At 37.7% G+C, this 22,473-nt stretch overlaps 2 protein-coding genes across 2 annotated transcripts; one reads left to right on the top strand and one right to left on the bottom strand.

Moving 5' to 3' along the window:
* The first annotated feature begins 3,811 nt into the window (after window positions 1–3,811).
* LOC306843577 (tyrosine-protein kinase FRK-like) lies at window positions 3,812–15,310 on the top strand. The gene is made up of 8 exons (XM_079375107.1): window positions 3,812–4,590; window positions 6,256–6,377; window positions 8,676–8,839; window positions 9,083–9,251; window positions 9,340–9,498; window positions 11,771–11,952; window positions 12,370–12,535; window positions 13,625–15,310. Exons 1-8 carry the CDS (start codon window positions 4,238–4,240, stop codon window positions 13,831–13,833), a joined length of 1,524 nt encoding a protein of 507 aa, XP_079231233.1. The 5' UTR covers window positions 3,812–4,237; the 3' UTR covers window positions 13,834–15,310.
* Window positions 15,311–20,759: 5,449 nt separating this feature from the next.
* Window positions 20,760–22,008, bottom strand: LOC306843712 (heparan sulfate glucosamine 3-O-sulfotransferase 5-like; the record flags this gene model as incomplete). Its single annotated transcript, XM_079375347.1, has 2 exons — window positions 20,760–21,693; window positions 21,902–22,008. 2 exons carry the CDS (start codon window positions 22,006–22,008, stop codon window positions 20,760–20,762), a joined length of 1,041 nt encoding a protein of 346 aa, XP_079231473.1.
* Window positions 22,009–22,473: the final 465 nt, after the last annotated feature.

The raw sequence follows: 22,473 nt of genomic DNA, 5'->3' as shown, positions 1-22,473 counted from the left end.
TTTTGGAGAAAATACTTTCTGTCAGTAAGCGGTAGCACAGCATCATCTGATTCCTGAAAGCCATGGTTTTGCATATGTTTTTAAAATTACAAACAATGTGGCTCAGCTGTTTAAAAAAATTATGTCTCGCCTCAAATCTCATTGTCCAAAATTGTTTTAATGGACCAATCTTCCGAATGCCTCTTGGGTAATGGAGGAGAAAGTGGTGTTTGGGTTTCAGGTGCATATGTGGGTAAAGCTGCAAGAAAACAGTATGGTGTTCTGCAATGACATGTTTCAGGTATATGGTGGCCTCTGCTGTGATGGAGGGGGAGAAAATGAACTCCATGCATGACAGAAGAAGCAGCAACAGTTCCCATTGTTTGTTCCATCTTGGTATTTTGTCACCAATGATCCGCTTCTAAACAGTTAAGCACATTTTTGAAAAAGGATGTGGGAAGTGTGTCAAGATAGCAGGTTGAAGATTTAAGGTGCTGTACTATTTCTTCCAAAATTTTATAAATTTTTTTAAAAACACACAGTCACTTCTTTTTGAAATTGCGGTCGAATCTGTGTGACCTCTGCATAACTTGAGGATGTGCCAATCTCCTTTCTGATATTATTGATCTTCTCAGACAAGAAGGAAGCAAACTCATTGCATTTGTTGTCGGAGAGCATTTCACTGGGAATCTGACTTGGGGGGTTTGTCAGTCTCTCAACAGTCGCAAAAAGAGTGTGAGTGTTGTTTAAGTTACTGTTTATAAGGTTAAAGCTAAACGGTTTGTTAATTCTTCTTTGTCAAAATCATCCCACTCTTCCTCTGTCCCCATATCTTCAGTGTCGGGTGTTTGCACATTAGTGGATGGAGCAGTTTGTTGATGTGAAACTTCAGAAGATGTGGATGGAAAGATTTCTTGTGTTGGCCTTTCATCTGATTGTATGTGATCTTTCAACAGATGTCTTTTGAAAGACCACATGTATGCAAATGTCCTACCACAGTTGGTCTCACAGCAACAGAAATATTTTGACGAACTGTTAATTCCATGAATGGCATTTAGATGTAAGAAATATTCTTTGTGGTTTGGGGTGGATTTTTTACATTTGAAGCATGTGAAAGGCATTGTTTTTTAGTTACTTAAAGTGCGCAGTTGCTTGTAATGATTTGTGAATTTTACTCTTTGGCCAATTCTTGGTATAAGTGCATTTATGGTAGTCTCGTCAAGTAGCAGAAAGCTTTGTTGGTCAATTTCTTCCTCTGTAAGCGGGAAAATAAGACAAGTAAATTACTAACACTGCTGTATTTATTTATCAGAATCAGAATCAGAATCGCCAAGTGTGCGTAAACACATGAGGAATTTGTTGTGGTTTTTAAGAATCTCTTGGTACATACATGCATACATATCTGACATGAGAACAGAAACATTTAAATTATGAATGTAAGTTATGTATGCATGTATTTATTTATTTAAATCCTGGTCCTGGGGACCCACTGCTCTGCACATTTTGTATGTCTCCCTTATCTGACACGCTCAGTTAAGTACACGATCGCTCTCCTAACGAACTGATGATCTGAATCAGGTGTTAAGTGCAGAGCAGTGGGTCCCGAGGACCAGGATTGAAAACAATCGTTCTAGTGATCCTGAAGACCTTGATTAGCTGGATCAGGTGTGTTTGATTAGGGTTGGAGCTTAACTGCAGAGCTATGGCCCTCCGGGAATTGAGTTTAAAACCAATGCATTAAGTGTTGTTAAATTCATTGGTTCATTAGTCATTAAACATCAAGTACATTATCTCATATTTCTAGCTATGTGAATATATACTAAATGATCAGTTAACCATTATATAATGTTTGTTAATGATTTATTAATAAACGTTATTTTAAAGTGTCACCTAATTCTGTTATGTTCAATAATAACAATAATAATCTATCTCAGTTTCTGGTTTATGACATTCAAAATACAGCCAAAAGAAAGGTACTCAGTGGGCTTAAAGCACCTGCTATTGTTTAATGAGACATCTGATGTGTGTCTCAAGCCAAGATTGGGGGAAAATAATACTATAGCAGTAGATACTGAGGTTTGCGTTCAGCTTCAGAATGTGTCAGGTGTAAGGATATAGACAAAACTGTGAAAGTACTGCAATTATGAGTGACCGAAATTTTAAGAAACTGTGGAATCAATGCCCTTGATGCATAGCAAATGAACGGTCCAGCATCAATGACAAACACAGAAGATTCAGACAGCAGTGCACTGAATGGGTGCCGCCGACAGAGTTCCATCAGAGGGCACTGGTGGGCCACAAATGCAGCAAACAGCTACAAATTTGACCTTGTGATCACAAGTTAAGTGTCACAAGTATTCATCTGTGTTAACCAATGGCAGATAAGGTCACTCATATGTAGTGTGCCACATGTCATCATCATAGGACCATATAACTAATTGGGACAGTAAAAATGTTTCACTTTGCATGTCCCATTGTTATATTTAACGCACCTTTAAAAACTGACCTAAACTGAGCAGAACGTGCAATAGGTTTACTTCACATCTCTATGTGAAGTTAACTTACATCTGTGCATTCCTTCAAATTCTTCTTTTATATTCTGCAGAAGAAAGTCAGTCCCACAGTAAAATAAGAGAAAATTCAAATTTTGGGGTGAACCATCCCTTTAACGTGAATTCCTAGATGATTTTCTTCTGTTTGGGTACAGATCCAAGACTAATTGTTGTCCAGAAAATCCATAGAACAAAATCACTCAAAACAGTCTAAAACTCCTTAAATATCTTTGTAATACATTTGCTTTATTTTAAAGCCTGTGGAAACTGATAGACTTAAATTTTGTAGCTTTATAAAGCTTAAATTAACCTGATGTTGATAACTTTGTATAAGAATCCAGAAAATGTGAATATTGGTAACTCAATTTGACAAGTTAAAAATTAGTTCAGCAAACTTAGAGATTTAAGTACTGTGCAATACTGTCACATAATAAATCAAGTTTAGCAGAAGTCTCAGTTACCAAAAATCTTTTTAGTATTCTTTAATTATTCTCTTTACTTCCTTTAAGTAATTAAATTAAATTACCGTATGCATTTGCTTTGGTCTGTCTAATTTGAATATTGTTGTGTTTGACATGCTGCAGTTGAATGTTAATGTCTGTGCATGACACAATTCATTTGCAAGATATTATCTCATCTTAAAGAGTGATCATATTAACCTAATCAATAGTATGATGTTTATAATACTGTTACATTTTTTAATACAACATTTAATACATGTATTGCATTTTGTGATGATCTAATATGAAGTCAGATCAATTTGAAAAAAAAGCAGCCCATTCATATTACTCATGTAACACATAATAACTGATTACACGCATTACACTGAAAAACAGTTAGATGAATATATATGATGTTCCACTTGCCTGAAGGGAAACAATATAAGCTGACTTTAAACAAAACAATTTTAGGGAAGTTACATGAATTTATGGAGTCAACTTTTTTGATGTTCTTTTAACAATTTAACAGCATTTAAGTTGATTTTGTAAAAAGAAGACAAAAATTGCATAAGTAGGCGGAAAGAATGACAATTCTATTAAGATTGCGCACCTCAGTGGTAATGGTAGCCTACTGAAACAAATCAGTGTGTACCTTAATTGTGTTTTTTGAGTAATAAAGGCATAGTACCCATAGTAGCCTATACAGGCTAGTGCAGGTGTATTGAAAGAGTCTGCTTTTGACATTCGATTCAAATTAGTTATTTTTTAGTGTTTTCGTTTAGCTTACTAGCTTGAATGCGTAATATGTGGCCAGCATTAGAGAGTCCTGGCCTGATTGAAGAAACAGCCTGTCTCAGAATCCAGTATCTGTTCATGCAGGGCGTTTTCTGTTACGAGCTCGTCTAAAACATTCAGCATTCTGGGTTTTTAATTTAAGATCTTTTTTTTTTTTTTGTAAAACGGCACCTGCTTTGACAGAACCGAGGAGCGGAGGATGATCTTGAACTTTGTCAGGGGAATGTGACCAGGAAATGCGACCAGATTTTTGACTGCAAGCAATAAATCGCCTGCTTTACTGTCGACAGGACCGTGCTATCTCGTGCCACCGGTCCAAGGGAGTTCACGAGCTCACAGAATGGACGGCACACTTCGTCTCGCGTTCACGCCAAATTGACTGGAATGAAATAAACCCTATGGAACACTGAAATGCGATACTGCTTCAGTTTAGCTTGATATACAACTACGGGACTTTTGAACAACTTCACGATGGCAGAATTCAGAGAGAGGTTAATACTGTGCTGTCAAAGTACTTTCCCGTGTTTCAGAGACCCGGCGGACAGCAGCCCACCTACCATCGTGAAACGGAATGATGACTTTACAAAGTCGCCAAGCAGGGAGTTACCTCCGACACCTGTGGAGAACCCCGTTTACATTGCGCTGTACGACTACACGGCGCGCACGGACCATGATTTGAGTTTTAACGCAGGGGATAAACTCGAGTCACTCAAGAAAGAGGAAGACTGGTGGTACGCGAGAGGAATCACCGGCATTTCAGCGAACAAAGAGGGCTACATTCCTGCTAATTATGTTGCACCCTTAGAAAGCCTCGATGCTGAACCGTAAGTTTGTGGCACTTTATCTGTACGTAAAGGAAACCCTAAAAAAGTCGTGTATAGTATAGTCTATCAGTACAATTGATGGTGGGCTATGCAATTATTATTATTATAATTAAAGATTTGATTAATTGGGAACAGGGGATCATTAGTGTGGTTTTGTAGGAAGGATTTCCCCGAATTAGGAATGATCTCCTGCCTTCTAGCATCCTTTTTTTTTCTCAACACACCTAAGGCTAATAATGATTTTTAAGTATTTAAACCGTTTTCCAGAGCCCGTGTTCTTCCAAAAATCACAGTTAGTCAACACATAAGACAATATTAATCAATAATGTTTTTAATATGTAGGCCCACCACAGCGGACAACAGTCACTGAATGAGGTCCCATAATTGTATAACCCATATTGTAATGTATAGCAGTGTATTGTATTGCGCGCATAGAGCCTGATTGTGAGCCTCTGCATTCAGCAAGAGGGATATTATGAGGATTCCTGGCAGCAGCTGGCAACAGATTTTGTTTCTGCATTGTCTGTTGTTTCTTAAGGGAAGCTGGTTAATGTTCAGTGGTCAACCAGGAAGTACTAGAATGTTGAGCCTGTTAATGATCCCTAGGCTTTGTGCACTGTAGGTGTCATAAATCACTAAAAAGTGCATAGTATAAAAATATCAAATTAATTCTTCAAAAAAAAAATGTAATATGACATGTTATATTAAAAATATCATGTGTGATAATATCTCTATGCTTGGTATGTCACAAATAGTTCCTGGACTTTGTTCGAGATGACTTTCCAGTTTTTCCAGGTCCGTCACCAACAACAATGTGCATGAGTGTGAATGTTTTGTAGCAATTTGACATACTTTGTAGTCAAATGTAGCCATTTGATAAGACTACAAGACTTTATTATAGTTCATTGTATTGCTGATGTGTGACAGCAGATCTTCGGCTGTACTTGTATGAGCTCTGTGTTGGAAGATTTAGACATAACCTACACAAGGCGTCTGCATAAGCTTTGTGTATGTTACAACAATCATAAACACTGGGCCAGGCAAAGGTTAGTTTATTATATAAGCATTTCATAGTCTTTATTTGAACATACTCAGTTGTTATCCAGACCTGGACTCTAGATTACCCTGGTGGTTCTCAACTGGTTTTGCTTCAGAAGTTCAAAACCATGATATTAAACGGGGAATGAAGGAGTGTACAACACATTACTAAATTCTACAGAACTTGAACATTTAAAAAAACAAAACAAACGAACACTGAAATGAATTAACATTATCATGAACTGCATAGGCCCAACAATATGCGAAATTCTTAACATGACATACGATAAATAGGAAAAGTGACAACTCTGGAAATGCTTTAAACAACAGCAGAACAGTGACATATGAAACAAATACTTGGCTTAATATTGCATTAGTTTTAGTATTGCATTAGCCATATTAGTGATGCTTAAAGCAAGTGATGCTTTGACACAGTCCTCGATGTCAAAAAGAGTTTAAAAATGAATAATTGTTTTCTCATTATTTTTAAATGATCCATGATTTTGGTTTGTTGTATTTTATTAATTTGTATTTTATTAATATTTTATTTGTTTTTCTTTGAAATTCTTTGTGTGAACGCTGGTTGATTTTTAGATCACATAACATTGTGATACTCTTCCACTGCAGATGGTATTTTCCAGAAACAAAGCGCTTGGAGGCCGAGAAGTTGTTGATGTCTCAAGAGAACGAGAATGGAGCTTTTCTAATCAGAAACTGTGAAAGCCAGGCAGGGGAGCTCTCACTCTCAGGTACATCTGACGTCAATTAAAGCAAAAATAAATAAATTAATTAATTAAAAATAAAAATATAAAAAGGTCTATTGCTCTCAGATCAGAAGATGTTTTGTCAAAGTTTGACATCATTTGGCTTACGTCACAAGTAGTGGCTTGAAAGATTGGTGTCTTTATCTACTATACAGTGCAAGTATATACAACAAATTTGTGTTTCTCAGGACTCAAACCTGCAGAACTTGTTGGCTGTGATCACATGATCTGTTACGTCCCACAGCTTCACATGCATCAGCATATCTCTGTTTAAAGTCTTCCATGATTTAAAGACCAGAGCTAAAGCATCAATGTTTTCTGGCTATGCATTATCATCTGTTTATCATTATTTTCAGCTCATCTAACCAATATGAGAGTTTCTTCAGTCAATGATTTACATTTTTTATGCTAAAATGCGGAAGCAACGTTACATTTAGCTGTCATAAAAAGCACAACTGAAGTAAAATAATTTGAAATGCGTGTGTCTTTTTAACTAGGCCAGTGCATCTGCTTCCTGATTAGTAACAAGAAAGATAAACATATATTTCCTCATTCCAGAGTCTTAGAGTCATGATTGACATTTGAAGATCACGAGGGTTAAACTCTTGATGAGAACTCTGGCCAGGGTGCCTGGTTACACCGACAGCAAATGTCATCAGCAAGCATGTGACTGAGAGTAGTTGATTACTTACCAGCTCATTAACACTAGAGAAGGTGTCGAGAACTCCAGTCCTGGATAGCCGAAGCCCTACAGAGTTCAGCTCCAACCCTAATTTAAAACTCACCTGCATGTAGCTTCCTAGTAACCCTTCAGACCTTGATTAGCTTGTTCAGGTGTGCTTGATTTGGGTTGAAGCAAAACTCTGCTGGGCTGCGGCTCTCCAGGACCTACATTCTACATAAAAAAAAGACCTAATTCCTCAATCCAGCAATGAAATATTGGCACTATCTCTCCATATGTGGGAGTTTGTTTGCTCTCCGATAAAATTTGTAAAGGATGAATTCAAAATCTTATGCTGTGGGTCAATCTCAGGAAATAGCACTAAAAGAGACCAGTTCAAAGAAGTAGACTAATCCTGCGTCCAAATGTGCATACTATCCACCCTATCTGCCATAAATAGTATTGAAAATTACTAATATCACATAGAATTTAGGATGGATAGTGTGCACATTGGGATGCAGGCTCAGAGTGGTTTGTATACCACTTAAAACAGTAGGCAATTGTTTTAAGGTGCTTGAAAAGTTTGAGAACTACTCATATTTTGACCTATGTTTAGTACTGACCTACTGTGGTTTTACAATAAAGGTTTAGTCCAAGTCCAAAAGTGCTGAACATTTATCTTTCCACTATTAGGAGTGTGCTATATTGACAATAAATTCTCAATATTTTCTGGGATTTTGTCAATAATGGTAATGAGACAATATTTAGTTGAATGTGTTTTTGTGCTGGTACCGTTATTGGATTAGGCTTATCGTGGACAGCCTGACCCCTAAAGCTTTTCATATTATTTATATTCTGAATCTGTGCAATGGTTTGTTTACAGCTGTGACAAAAATTAATGTTTCATTAAGGTCAATATTTGCCACCTTAAATTGATTTCCAGGGGTATTTTTTACCTTTATATATACCTTTATAGACCGTTCATCCCGCCGATTCATTCAAAGGGCTGATTAATTCAAGTGGCTGTTTTTATGAATGGATCATTGAATTATCGATTTGTTCATAAACATCATTCAGAAAAAAAGCATCACAGTTGCTCGGAGATGCTCAACAGTTTTGTTGTGGCTTTGATTGGAATTTTCGTTGGCGAAATAGTACAAAAACAGCCAATATTGTGTATGTAAATATAAGATTTGAGCCTGTATGTAGCATTTCGAACTCCCCCCACAGCATTTCTGTACCGATCCACTGTAAAAAGTGGTAACCTGCAACTGTTACATTAAAGAGCTATTTCTACCTGATCTTAAATATTACAGTTAGTTTTGTTGGTGTAACCTAATATATAAAATAATACATTTATATAAAATAAAATCTGTTTATTTAGATCACCAAAAGAAGCTAATTTTTCCAGTTTCGTTCTCCTGTCCAGATTACAATTTGTTAAACTTGATGAGATATCTGTGCATGGTTTGCAGTCGTACCATACCAAGCCAAACCACATTCTAATGGAAATGTTAGTAGTACTATTACTACTCAATGGTTGAAAAGGGCTGTTTTCTTTCTTATTAGCCCATCTTTCATTATGATTGAGGTCCTTGATGGGATGTCTGTCTGTATTGCAGTGCTGGACAAGGGAAAAGTGAAGCATTATAAGATCAGAAAGCAGGATAATGGTGGCTACTTTCTGTCAAGGATTCTTAGTTTTTTCACATTGAAAGAACTAGTGGAGCACTACTCCAGAAAAGAGGGTGGCCTTTGTGTTTGTTTGGCAGAACCCTGCAAAAAGGTGTGTACCATTTACTATTACATCAATCATTTTTCTGAATAATAATAATAATAATAAAAAAAAAAACATTGAAGGGTTTATTACACAACAATCATTTTCTGATTGTACTTTGTCTCACTTAACACGGACCGTTTAAAATAGCGTTCCACAGTACAGGATATTATCAAATATTAAATCCAATGCATATTTCCTTGCTTTTTTTATTCAATCCAATGCATATTTCCTTGCTTGTGTGGGATTTAGACAACGGCTCCAGAGACACACGGTCTATCTTACAACACTGTGGATCAATGGGAGATCCCACGTTCCTCTCTAAAACTGTTGAAGAAGTTGGGAGCAGGGCAGTTTGGCGAGGTCTTTGAAGGCATATGGAATGACAGCACAGCCGTTGCTGTCAAAACACTCAAACCAGGTACGCACACAAACAGAGACAAGATGGATACACTCCAACATACATGCACATGGCATGCTATAATATATGTCTGTTGTATGTGCGATAGGAACTATGGATCCAAAAGACTTCCTGCGAGAAGCTCAGATCATGAAGAAACTCCGTCACCCCAAACTGATCCAGCTCTATGCTGTCTGCACTACAGAAGAGCCTATCTACATTATCACGGAGCTCATGAGCCATGGGAGCCTTCTAGAATATCTGCAAAGTAAGACACACCTGCAAGTCTCAAACACTATTATGTTAGAGAGCCTAATGGTTAGAGAGTCGGACTTGTAATCCAAAGGTTGAGGGTTCGAGTCTCGGGCCGGCAGGGATTGTAGGTGGGGGGAGTGAATGTCCAGCGCTCTCTCCACCCTCAATACCACGACTGAGGTGCCCTTGAGCAAGGCACTGAACACCCAACTGCTCCCCGGGCGCCGCAGCATAAATGGCTGCCCACTGCTCCAGGTGTGTGTTCACGGTGTGTGTTCACTGCTGTGTGTGTGTGTGTGTGTTCACTGCTGTGTGTGTGTGTTCACTGCTGTGTGTGTGTGTGTGTGTGTGTGTGTGTGTGTTCACTGCTGTGTGTGTGCATGTTGGATGGGTTAAATGCAGAGCACGAATTCCGAGCATGAGTCACCACACTTGGCAGTATGTCACTTCCCGATTGTTCATTTTGATTAACTCAATTTACATTAAAATGCTTATTTTATGCAGGGCAAGTGTATACCATATTCTTGCACAGTACACATCCAAACCAAGCAACATAAGAAAGCGATATAACTGGAGCAGACCAAAAGGAAAGGTTTTCATAATTAGTTAATGGCAGCTGTTCTGATATTGATTACATGGGAGAATTATTCATTATTATGGGTATTACATTTAATGATGATTTATAATTACCATTATAAAAATAACAAGCCACACTGTTTGTTAGAACAGATGTTTTCTGAATACTGCCAGTGGTCAGACAATAACTTCCAAAACTTAAACAACACAATGATTTCTGTGTGTGGCTGTGTGAGGCTTTTCTGGGAAATCAACCTCTGAATAGCTTAACTACCTGTGATAAAATTACTGTAAAGCACTGCTTTCACTGTATAAGGGGTCCTTTCAGGACAAGGACAAAAAGAGATGAAGAGAGGGAGGGAGAGAGCCTTGTTTACACAGGCTATGCTTCCTTATTGCCACATTTTACAAGTCCGTCATAAATGCACTTAGTAGCAGGTATCATGCGGTTGTGGTCATTACAGTAAAGGTTAATATACAGTACAGTGCACCTTGCAGAACAAAATAAGAGTGATCATAAAAATACATTAGCTTCTGGAGGGCTGCAACAAATTAAAAAATAATATGATCTTTAAATAAAATTCTTCGTGTAAAAACTGTTTGAACACCGAGGCAAGGGAAAAGCCATCATTAAGATTTTAGTGAGATTCAGTATTAATAAATAGGATTTTTAAAAGGCAGAAAATTCTTTCATCAGCATTTTGGGTTTAAAATGCCCTACGGGGGTTTAAGAGTGTCCAATTCTGGAGGGAGCTCTGTCGGCAGTTGGGGACATCCACCCAACCATATCAGGCCTTCACCCATAGACTAATGGGCAGAAAGAACAGACTAATCAGGACCTGGAAAGACTGTTTCAGCTGCCTTATTTCCCAGAACCCTTTCCTCCTGGTGTCAGCAGCTAATTTGGACAGATAATCAGGGCCAGTGTTTTGCAAAATCCCATTCCCCCATAGTATCCTTCATCACTTTTAAAAATGTCATGGCCTCCTAATAATCCCCATACACTTGATTGGCTCTATGACTCTCTCTCCTCTCCACCTGTAGCTGGTGTGTGGTGAGCGCACTCGCGCCGTTGTCCTGTGGCTGCTGTCGCATCATCCAAGTGGATGCTGCCTACTGGTGGTGGTTGAGGAGAGACCCCCACACATGATTGCTGTACACTTTGGGTGTACAGCAATACACAATAAAGCGCTTATAAATGCATCATTCATTCATTCCCCACTGTCAGACCTCTGTCGTGTGTGTCATGTGTTCCTGCCTCTTGTGCCCTTATTTGGTTAGTTTCCTGTCCTTGTCTGATGTAATCATTAGTTTATTCGTGTCTAGCCGTGTCTGTCTCATTATGCTGTGTATTTATTGTTCTGTCTGTTTTATGTTATTTCGTCTGGTCTACTCGTTACTCCCCGGTGTTTGATGTCTGCCTTGCCTTGTCCTGGCCTGTCCTGCCCTGATGTCTTCATTAAAGAATTATTTGAGTTTACATCCTCGTCTAGTTTGTACATTGTGTATTTTGTATATTTGTATATTATTCTCTTTTTAATCTGTCTTGTCACTGTCATTCTGTTGCACTGTGGAGCTTCTGTCACTAAACAACTTCCTGGTGTGTGTAAATATACTCGGCAATAAAGCTCTTTCTGATTCGGATTCTGATAACAAAACAGCATCTGGTGTGTTAATTATATTTATTCCCTATATTCTCTCTCATACAGAAGACAGAGGTGCTTCTCTGCAAATTACTGATCAGATAGAAATGGGATCCCAAGTGGCAGCAGGCATGGCGTACCTTGAGTTGCAGAACTACATTCACAGAGATCTTGCAGCAAGAAATGTTCTGGTGGAAGATAACAATGTGTGTAAGGTGGCCGACTTTGGCTTGGCACGAGTATTTCAGGTAAGAAATATTCTCAGTTTTATAAAAAGGCCTGAACCCTCAGCTTGCCTATGGAGCAGTGGTTCTCAAATGGGTCGCTATCCAAAAATGAGTCAAAGATCTGTCACAATAGTGTCACGGACAGTAAATGCAAATGGTACTGAACACATAGTAAATCTTTATTTACATTTATTCATTTACAAAATTAAAAATGTCCCTATTCAGTCTCTGTCATATCAATACATTTGGATGCTGTTGGGTCTATTCAATTCATTGTAATATTATTAATACTGTACATTGTATTATTTCATCTTGATTGACCACTTGATGTTCTAAAGCCAACCAGTTGAGAACCACTAGCTATATTGTATGCACTGATTTTAGCTAAAAAAATACAAAAACTGTACTTTTAACTTTCTCACTGCATGATTTCTTTAGATGGAAAATGAGAATGTTTATGAGGCCAAAGAAGGAACCAAGTTTCCAGTGAAATGGACTGCTCCCGAGGCCATTCTCGAGAACAAATTCACCATCAAATCTGACATCTGGTCTTTTGGGATCCTACTGTATGAAATTGTGACATTTGGACAGATGCCTTACCCAAGTACGTCATTCTCATGTATAATTTTGTTTATTGTACCCTTCATTATCAAACAGAAAAATAGACTAAATACTAATGATTTATCTAGGCTTCAGGGGCACAATCCAATTGCAGTAGCAAGTAGACAGTCATGGTGTGACATAAACTAAACCTAGACTTCAACATAGTGCTGGCCCAGATCCCGCCCACTACAGGCCCATGTGAAATCCATGCGGGCCAGATGTGGGCCGGATCTAGCCAACACTGCTTGCTGTCTGGGAAGGCTACTGGTTATTTTTTTAAAGGAAAAATTCCTTCAGTGTTTCCGACCTAAATCGTCTGTTTCAGTAGGAAATATATGTGACCTTGGACCACAAAACCAGTCTTAAGTGTCAAATTGAGAATTATACATCATCTGAAAGCTGAATATACAAGCTTTCCATTGATGTATGGTTTGTTAGGATCGGACAATATCTGGCTGAGATACAACTATTTGAAAATCTGGAATCTGAGGGTGCAAAAAAATCTAAATATTGAGAAAATCGCCTTTAAAGTTGTCCAAATGAAGTTCTTAGCAATGCATATTACCAATCAAAAATGAAGTTTTGATATATTTACGGTAAGAAATTTACTAAATATCTTCATGGAACATAATTTTTACTTATATCCTAATGATTTTTTGGCATAAAAGAAAAATGCATATTTTGACCCATACAATACATTTTTGACTATTGCTACAAATATACCCCAGCGACTGGTTTTGTGGTCCAGGGTCACATATATTACCATATTGGGCCAGTTTATGTTCAGTGTACAATCTGGTTCCTAAAAAGAAAAAAATGTTTATTGTACAATAATAAAGGTCCTTAAAACCAAAATATAAAATGTATTAATATCAATACGAACTGCAGCCTTTTGTCACTGAACTACATTTAATATTCTATTTCCTATTTGTTTGTTTTTTGTGAGATTTTGTACAAGGGTCAGAACAAACTTGCAACCCATTTTTGGATCGTGACCCACAATTTGGGAACCACTGCTGTACGCTACTGTAATTTTTGACCAGGTCAAAGCATTGAAGGATTTTAATGTTGTTTTTCACTCTTTCTCCAGCCATGACAAACTTTCAGGTGGTACAACAGTTGCCCAAAGGCTTCAGGATGTCATGCCCTCTTAACTGCCCAAAATATTTGTATGACATCATGTCCGAATGCTGGAAGGACTCCCCTGCAGACAGACCCACCTTTGAAACTCTTCAGTGGAAACTTGAGGACTTCTTTGATGTGGATGTCAGCTCTTACGATGACGCAAGCCGCTACTAAAAGACACTGCTGCTTACAAATTTGATGTAACTGCAAATGAGCCAAGTGCAGGGATTTGATGAGCAAGCTTGAGATGCTATTTTAGTATCAAATGAACCAAATGCCTTTATGTATTCTTAATGTACACATATAATATGCTCAATGCACTCATCAAGAGTTTTTGTATGTACAAACCGCATTAGTTAAAGCTGAAGCATGTAGTCATTTGAATGTTAAAATGCTTCCTCCCATCCCGGGTTAATGTGCAGAGACAACTAGTAACCTGTTTCTCTGGAAAGTACTTTCAACACGGTCCATTCTGTCGTCCAGTAAACTGGAGAATGGGTGGAATTGTAAACCAGTTTGCACACAGTCATAATTTATGCAGTTCTGTTAATGCTGTTGACACAGATTTTGCACATTTCACAACGCAATTCAGCTTTGAATCAAAAATATGTTCTGAGCCTTCTTGATGATTTCCTCTTTGCATTCTTCCATTCATTCTGTGGAGGGATACCTCAATCTGTATTTGCTGCTGTGTGCATACTGTATGCCATCATAATGGTGGTTTAGTGTCACTTGGTTTGCACTCATGCTACCACCATGAAACCGAAACTATTGAGGAATAAATATAAAGAGCCTGGGCGACAAACATGTATGGAAACAGGCAGCAGTGTAGCCGGGTTAACCTGTTTTGTGTTGAATGAGCCTTTCAGACTAGCAACATTACTTGTTCTAAGAGAGGAATGCTCAGAATCCACTACATACATTTGATCATAGCATTAAGCAAAAAGTGCACATTGAAACTAGATTCTCAACTGAGCCTTAGTGAAAACTGTAATAATTAGATATATTGAACAGTCACAGTGATTTTGGGTTAAACATAGCTTCTTTGAGGATAATTTACAAAAAGTGATTCTTTTTTTCACTCTCTTGTGAGAAGATAAAAATATACACTACTATTTGAAAGTGTGGGGTCAGTGTGTTTTTTTGAAAGAGAAAATACAAATAGAAAAAAAAAACTAAGTATAACGAATGTATAATAAGAAAATAAGCCATGCTTCTTGAAAACCAAATCAGCATATTATAATTATTTCTGAAGGATCGTGACTAAAGACTGAAGTAATGGCTGCTGAAAATTCAGCTTTACCATAGAATTTTGAAATATATTAAAATAGAAAGTTTTTTAATCGTGCAATACTACTCTTTTTTTTTTTTTTTACTGTACTTTTAATCAAATAAATTAAGCCACGGTGAGAATATTTTTTTTATTTTTTATTACAGACCCCAAACTTTTGAGTTTAGTGTGCATTTATAAAAATACAACCAAAAAAGTACTGTATGTAAAATACATAAAATTCTTACTCTGTATTTGCATAATCGTAGGTTGAAATATATATATTTTTTATATATTTTTGTAATTCAGAGTTAAAATGAATAATGTATTTGCATTTCATGTGCACTTAAATAGCAAAATAAATTTTAATACCTAACAATGATCATGGATTATGATTTATATCCCCACATGGGAGCACTAAAAACCTGATATTTTCAGTTGGGTGTCAAATCAAAATTAGTTTGCAGCCACTGTCAGGTGACTGACCAGTTTCACAAAGGGTTAAGGCTAGTCCCAGACTAAAAAGCATGTTTTAGCTATCTCAACTGAAAATAACTTGCACTGATATATCTTAAAATATTTCAGTGCTATTGTTTTGTCTCAAGATGCAAACCAGTAATGTTTCACCTAGTCCTGGCTTAAGCTGAGCTCTGTCTGTGAAACTAGGCCTGTAACATATTGTCATCTGCAAGGATACTTGTATTTGAAATACAAAATACTATTTTGTTTTTAAATACCTTTTTGCATTTAAATACATTTAATCTTCGTATTTTTGTATTTTCAAAATACATAAGGTACTTTGACAATCAACCTCCTTATTAGACAGCTGATTTCCTGTAGGGATGGGCAGTATTTCAAATACATGTATTCTGTATTTAAATATCTTTGGAAAAAGTCAAATGTATTCTGTATTTAAATATCTTTGGAAAAAGTCAAATGTATTCTGTATTTAAATATCTTTGGAAAAAGTCAAATGTATTTTGTATTTAAATACATTTAATCTTTAAATGTATTTAAATGCAAAAAGTCATTTAAAACAAAATAGCATTTTGTACATTGCCCATCCCTGGATCTGTCTTATATTGATAGTTTTGTTGATGTGACAGGATCATTGATGTGATGTCTCACTGCCAGAGGTGTAACGTATTGGAGTAAATGTAACTAATTACCGTACTTGAGTATATTTTCGGATACTTTGAAGTTTTACTGAGTATCAAAGACATTACCAAATTTTACTCTCTACTTCACTACATTTTTGAATGAGTATTTGTACTCTTTACTCAATTACATTTGAAGTGAGTGATGCAGTTACACATTACATTGTGCAGGGCTTTTCTGCTGCAATTTACTTCTGCTACAAAAGATGTGATGTCGCCAACTACAGGGCATGAAAGTACTATAACTTGTGTGTTTTGCCCTTACCCAAATGTGAGCTCCTTTGCAAGTAGTTGTGAATCACAGGTGTTTTATATGACTGCAGCTGGCAATGAGGCTAAAACCAGCACATCCAGTGCAAGAAGACTGACTTTTTAATTACATTTTTATTTATATATTTATTGCAATTTTGAGGTGTTCAGTTTTATTTTGGTTTTATAAAATAAATGTGATTGCTATAACAAGTCTCAGTTAGCTTAATGCAGTACACGTAGCAAGTTTTGTTTTTAAATTATATAATAAATAAAAAGAAAACGGATAGAATATAAAAAATAGAGCAAGCTTTTTTTTAAAGAATAGAATTAGAATAGAGAGTGCTAGAGTTAGAGGGTCAAATAAAGATGCATAAGTTGAATAACAACATCTTGTTGGACAAGAGAAACGGAGCATGGAGCAATGCTTTTTTCCTTTAATTTCAGCGTATAAGCACTGACTTCACATATTTAACTTTTTTAGACCAACGACTACTTATTCTATTTTTATTTTGGTAATACAACACATTCAACCAAAGGCAACTGCATTCAATAAAGGCAGTGTTCACTTTTGTCTGGGATTCTGTGATACAGCAGTGTCAATGAAAGGTTTCACATGCACACACAACCACACAGGTGAAGTCAATATGACATTCATCATATATTCACATGTCACAATTATATTTCACCTTTACCATTTAGTCATTTTCATCATATTAACTTTGTGCAAAGAGATTCATATACGGCCTCCATGGCCATGACTTGATCCATAAACCAGTTTATGGATGTGCTTCTCGGGCTTGACATGACTACCGGACCTTGACCTGCTCACACTGAATTCAGAGGTAGAACTATCACCCTGGACAGGGGCGGCGTAAGGGAGGGGGATTAGGATGATCCTAAGGGCCCGACAATGGAGCGGGGCCTCCCTGAGGGGGAAATGCGATCTCCACCGAGGAAACACAATCTGTATGGAGGGGGAACACCCCACCGCACCCCGGACCGCGATTTCTACCGATTCCCCCCCAACATCCCAATCGCCCAAGCCCACCATACCCAGTTTCATTTGTGTAATGTCCACTAAATTGCCTATGATTAGTTTAGTTGAGGTTGAACTGGAATATACTACATAAAAAAAGTCTACAGATAGTGCTACCCTTTTGTTGAAAGACGTCATATCTGAAAAGAGAATAAATGAGAAAGGAAGACTTACCCCGAAACTGAATTCGCTTACAAAGGCCAGCAAAGTTTTTATGCGCCATTCAAAGATTGCAACTATGAGTGCTATGAGTGGCTAACAGCTGTGGTACTAGTTAATTTTGTTGGCCGTGTTTACTTTTTAATACGAGTAAAGGGGCATGGAATGACAGACCCATGGACTTTGTTTACAAGTGACAGGTGAGTGCTTTATTAATTGTTGAGTATTGTATCATGCACATTGTTATGGAGGTGAACGTGGTGCGTTGATAATACTGTGGTGCGGTGTGTGGATGTCCAGTGTTTGTACAGTTATGCTGCTTTGGGCGCGTCGTCATTTTAGAATGATGTGAATGTGCATAGTGACCCGTGTACTGGCGGATTTACTCTTACTGACCATGTAGGGAAATTTACTCTGCATTTAACCCACCCCAATCTAGCATACTGTTGAAATTGTTGATCAGTTGTCATTGTTGTTGAGAGCCTGAGTGTGGCATAATATGTGCATTATATGCATATAGCTGCGTTAGCTGTAACAGAGATGTGTAAGATGTGTGCATGTAGCTTACAGTTGCTTTCTGAAGGCCCTGACTGAAACCCCACGGTACGCCACTGACCATACCCCAGGGGCCACATTTATAAAATCTTGTGCAGAAACCATCGTAAATTTGGTCTTACGATCATCTCTCAAATATGTGTACGTGTGATTCATAGAATGAATGCACGCAGAAAAAAAACACCTTTTTTTGTTGCCGGGGGTGGGGGGTGGTGGTGGGGGGTAAATTATAGGCTAGGCTAGCTGTTCTTCATCCATTTGAAAAAAACAAACAAAAAAAGCCTATATTAAATTGTATAGGCCTACATAAAATTTTAAATTTTAAACAGGCCCATATGCAATAATTAGCAGCCTATATGCAGAATTTCAGTTAATTTTTGTGATGCACTCTTGAGAAAGCGGCAGTTTTCCTTTATTTCACAAAAGTACGTTTTGTTTTTTATTGTGAATGTACACAAATAAAATAAACATTTTGAATGGTTTTGAATAATGTCTTACTCTTATATGATCACAAATGAAGGAGTAGGCTAATGCAAGTTTCCACTTTTACAAGAAAAAAAAAAAATAATTATAAAAAAATACACAAGCGATCGCGCCGGCGCCTCGCTCGCAGTTAAGCATAGCCTGTCCATGTCATAATAAAATACAGTCAGCCAAAAATATTGAAGAAACATGAAACAAATATTTTATTTCCCCTCACTCCACAACACATTTAACGGTAGAAAGAAGAATAAAAATATAAGAAGCTAACAAGCCAAAACTAATTAATTTAAAGTTTTCTACTTCACGTTCCTGTAAAACAAAATGTGCTTGGCATAATATCACGGGGTTATGGTGGTCAAGCTGAAAGGCACGGACTACAGGCTATTTAAACTGAACAGTGCACTGTAAAAAAAGATTAATAATAATCATGCAAACGTAGGCTAGTCTACTAACACCAAATTAAGATAGGTATGTTTGAGAGGCAACTCGTCTTTTTCTTACCATGTATAAAATAATTTTAGATACAATTGAATAATATGAATATGCTTTAATGCGCTTTTAAACTACAGGGAAACGGTGCTTTAACGTGAGCAACATGAACACGGACACTGCCTATAGGCTAATTCTGTCATGTGACACCACATTTATTTGCGTTAAAGCCCCTTTTCTCGACAAAAAGTGCTTCCAAACGAATTTTTGCGACATTTGACGTATCGATATGGAATTTATGCACTAAAGTTAAACGGAAAAAGATTTTGTCGACACAGGAGAAATTTAATCGATAATTGGCATTTCCATCAGTTATATCGTAAATATTTTAAAGCGCTAAATATTTTTCCACAAAAAAATCCTTGGATGGAAACCTGGTTAGTGACTTCTTTCTTTGTAGGTGTGCTAACAGGGCTTGCAGCAGGTGATTCGGTCGTGCCATTAAACTGCCTTGTGTTCTTTTTGCCATGGTGGCTATATGATGCTAACTGCAGAATGGATTTCAAGGACTGCGCGTGCAGATCTACGGCCAATGTTGAATCCAACTTTTATATTTTTCCTACGAATCTTTGAGTTAACGTACTAAACATGAGTGAAATGAATTTGCACCGCAGGTCCCACACACCTTGATGCTCATGACAAGAATAGCATGTATAGTTATCTTTATTGAAGTGAATTAGGTTTAAATTGCCGTCATGCATGAATGAATGATATTTTTGCAATTTTACACATAATAATCCACGATGATCACATTACACAAAACTGAAATTGCACGTCAAAATAACACATTGTCAATATTTTTTGAGACGCCCCAGAATTTATCAAATCACATTTTCTGAGGAGCCCATGTCTTATTAAGGGGGGCCGAGCTCCCCCGTAGTTCGCACCCTGCATATACATGTATTCCTACAAAATTTATCAATAAATATATCATTTGTTTCCTCTCCAAAGACATGAATGCATTGATGGTTTTATCAGAGGTTTTGCTGTAGAAACTGTGGTACTGGGAGTTCCCTGCAAACAAGCCTGCAATGGCCCTTTACGGGCTGCCAGCGCAGGGCCCCTGAGAATTTGCTCATTGGCAAAACGTTGGTCCCCTTAGCACTGGCCCTGCATGGGCAGCCCTCACTTAGCCTCCAGGAAGCCTAAGCTCTGTTTTATTGAAAATAATAAAGTTTGAAATCACCGTTATGGAGGTAAGCGCTAGCTTTAGTTGGGTTCCTGACCCTTGACATTTTAAACTAAAGTTTTTCCCTGGCTGCTATAACTGTGTGTTTCTGAAGCACATTTGTTATAGCAAAATTCGCAAGAAGAAAAAGCAGTGCTAAGGGGCCAACGTTTTGCCAATGAGCAAATTCTCAGGGGCCCTGCACTGGCATCCCTAAGTGGGCCTATAAAGGCTTATTTGCAGGGTTATTGCAGGTACATCTACAATTAAAGGTATAGTTCTACAATTAAAGGGTAATTTCTGATGACAGAACAATCCCTATTTGAAATTGCAACTCAATTTTCTATAGAATTTAGGCACAAGTACAAGTTCGCTACTGGCTGAAGACTGGACTACTGCAATGCTCTTTGACACATTTACAATGCAATAAAAGCAATAATTATAATAATGATAGATCAGCACATTACAAAAATGCTATTTTGCCATGTCTGAAATGTTTCTTAGCATTAAAGTCAGATGTTATTGTAATCTTCAGGGCCAGTTGAATGTCCTGCCTGTGATCTGATAGAACTTCTGGTTAAATGGATGGAAGAAGCGCTGCAGTATTTCCTGGATGGAGGGATTTACATCTGGGTGTATTCGGCCCTTACTGCCTGCCAGGCACTTGCTGAACATGAAGTTGAAGCGTAGACAGAAGAACCCACGTGTGACATTGAAGTACAGATTGTACTGGGTGATTCGTGAAGGAAGGTTTAAGAATTGTTCAGCCAGCTTAAGCTCTGGAAGGGGGTCTGTGATGAGGCGGTCTCCATCAACTATGTGAAACTGCTCAACGGGAAAGAACTTTAACCAGTGTTCTAGGTACTTGGTGTAGATGCTTGTCCGTACAGCCTTGTACTTTGTGTTCACCTCACAAGTGCTGGTATCAATCACAAGTTCCTCAAACTTGTTGTATGTTTTGTTCTTGCGCACTTTGCCCTCTAGGACCTGTGTGTAGTCAGAAACAGTGCGGGTGGTGGGCTCTCGCACAATCAACAGAAGTTTAATGGAGGAATTCATCTTAAAGATCCTCTCAGGTACCTCCTCAGTGATGAAATATGCAGGACTCTTCTCAATAGTTATTTGATGAGGAAAAGAGAAAGGCATCTTTTTGAGGTACCAGTCAACACCACGAGCATAGTTCTTGTCATTGTCGAAAAAGTGGACCTCCTGGGAGGCCTTGACAACAGCAGGGTGAAGACTGAGCATCTCCAGCAGTGCGCGAGTTCCACCTTTCCTCACCCCGATGATGATGGCTCTGGGCAGATGCTTAATGAGGCGGTGCGTTCGCAATAGCTCCCTTGTGCTGTTTCTCCTGTGCCGCTTGAGACCTAGGGCTTGTTTGTGCTGCAAGATATGTAAAGGAATCTGCCCTGATGTATCTGCAGGGGACAGTCTGTCCTTAATCGGGCAGATGAGGTGCAGTCTGCAATGAGATAAAAACATTTGGATATATAATATACAAGAAGGTTTATGTCCCAAAAAATCATTTTAATTAAAACAGATTTTTCTTTTTGTTGAATAAGTGTCACATTAAATCTGGTTTGGTGACTTCTTCGTGTACACCGGGACAAAGGTGCTTACTGTTGAATAAACACACTGGGGCTTGCGTTTCTCTGTGAATGAATAATTACCTGTCTAATGTGCCCTCTCTAACCACCAGAAAGAAAAGACTCCCAAGCACAAAGGTACCCAGTACAAAGAACCTCTGCCTCAGCCACTGCTGCTGTGAAAAAAGCATCACCCTCCATCAGTGGTCTTCCTCAGCCTGCATAGAGAGACACACACACACACACACACACACACAAACACACACACACACACACATAAACATGATTTATATATCCATATCTTTTCATTTACACATTGATTAAGAACCCACATTCATCAAAAGTCTGCATCTTTATCAGTTAACAAAGACACGCTTCAAATAAGCACAGCATCGGAAAATCAATTGCTTTTAAACACACAATAAATCACGTCTTACAAGTCATTAAATGCTGCAGCGTCGTTAGAAAGGATGCCTTCTATAACACACACACTCACAAGTGAGCTAATTCACTCACACATAATGAATTATTTTACATTTATATTTGGGTCATTCTACAGAAACGTCCACTTTTCTGTCCCTAGACTTTACAGAAATATTACAATTGAAATACACATTAGAGTTACAATTTTTTTATATTTTAAAATGAAACAATGT

Source organism: Barbus barbus, assembly GCF_936440315.1.
Source record: "Barbus barbus genome assembly, chromosome: 24".
NCBI lineage: Eukaryota > Metazoa > Chordata > Actinopteri > Cypriniformes > Cyprinidae > Barbus > Barbus barbus.
Note: the sequence above shows the minus strand (reverse complement) of the source record. Positions and strands in the feature narration are given on the sequence as shown.

Coding starts and splice junctions, on each gene's coding strand:
- LOC306843577 (XM_079375107.1), top strand. CDS start 4,238: ATGGCAGAATTCAGAGAGAGGTTAATACTGTGCTGTCAAAGTACTTTC. Junction 6,378..8,675: donor AGGGGAGCTCTCACTCTCAG/GTACATCTGACG, acceptor TCTGTATTGCAG/TGCTGGACAAGGGAAAAGTG. Junction 12,536..13,624: donor TGGACAGATGCCTTACCCAA/GTACGTCATTCT, acceptor CTCTTTCTCCAG/CCATGACAAACTTTCAGGTG.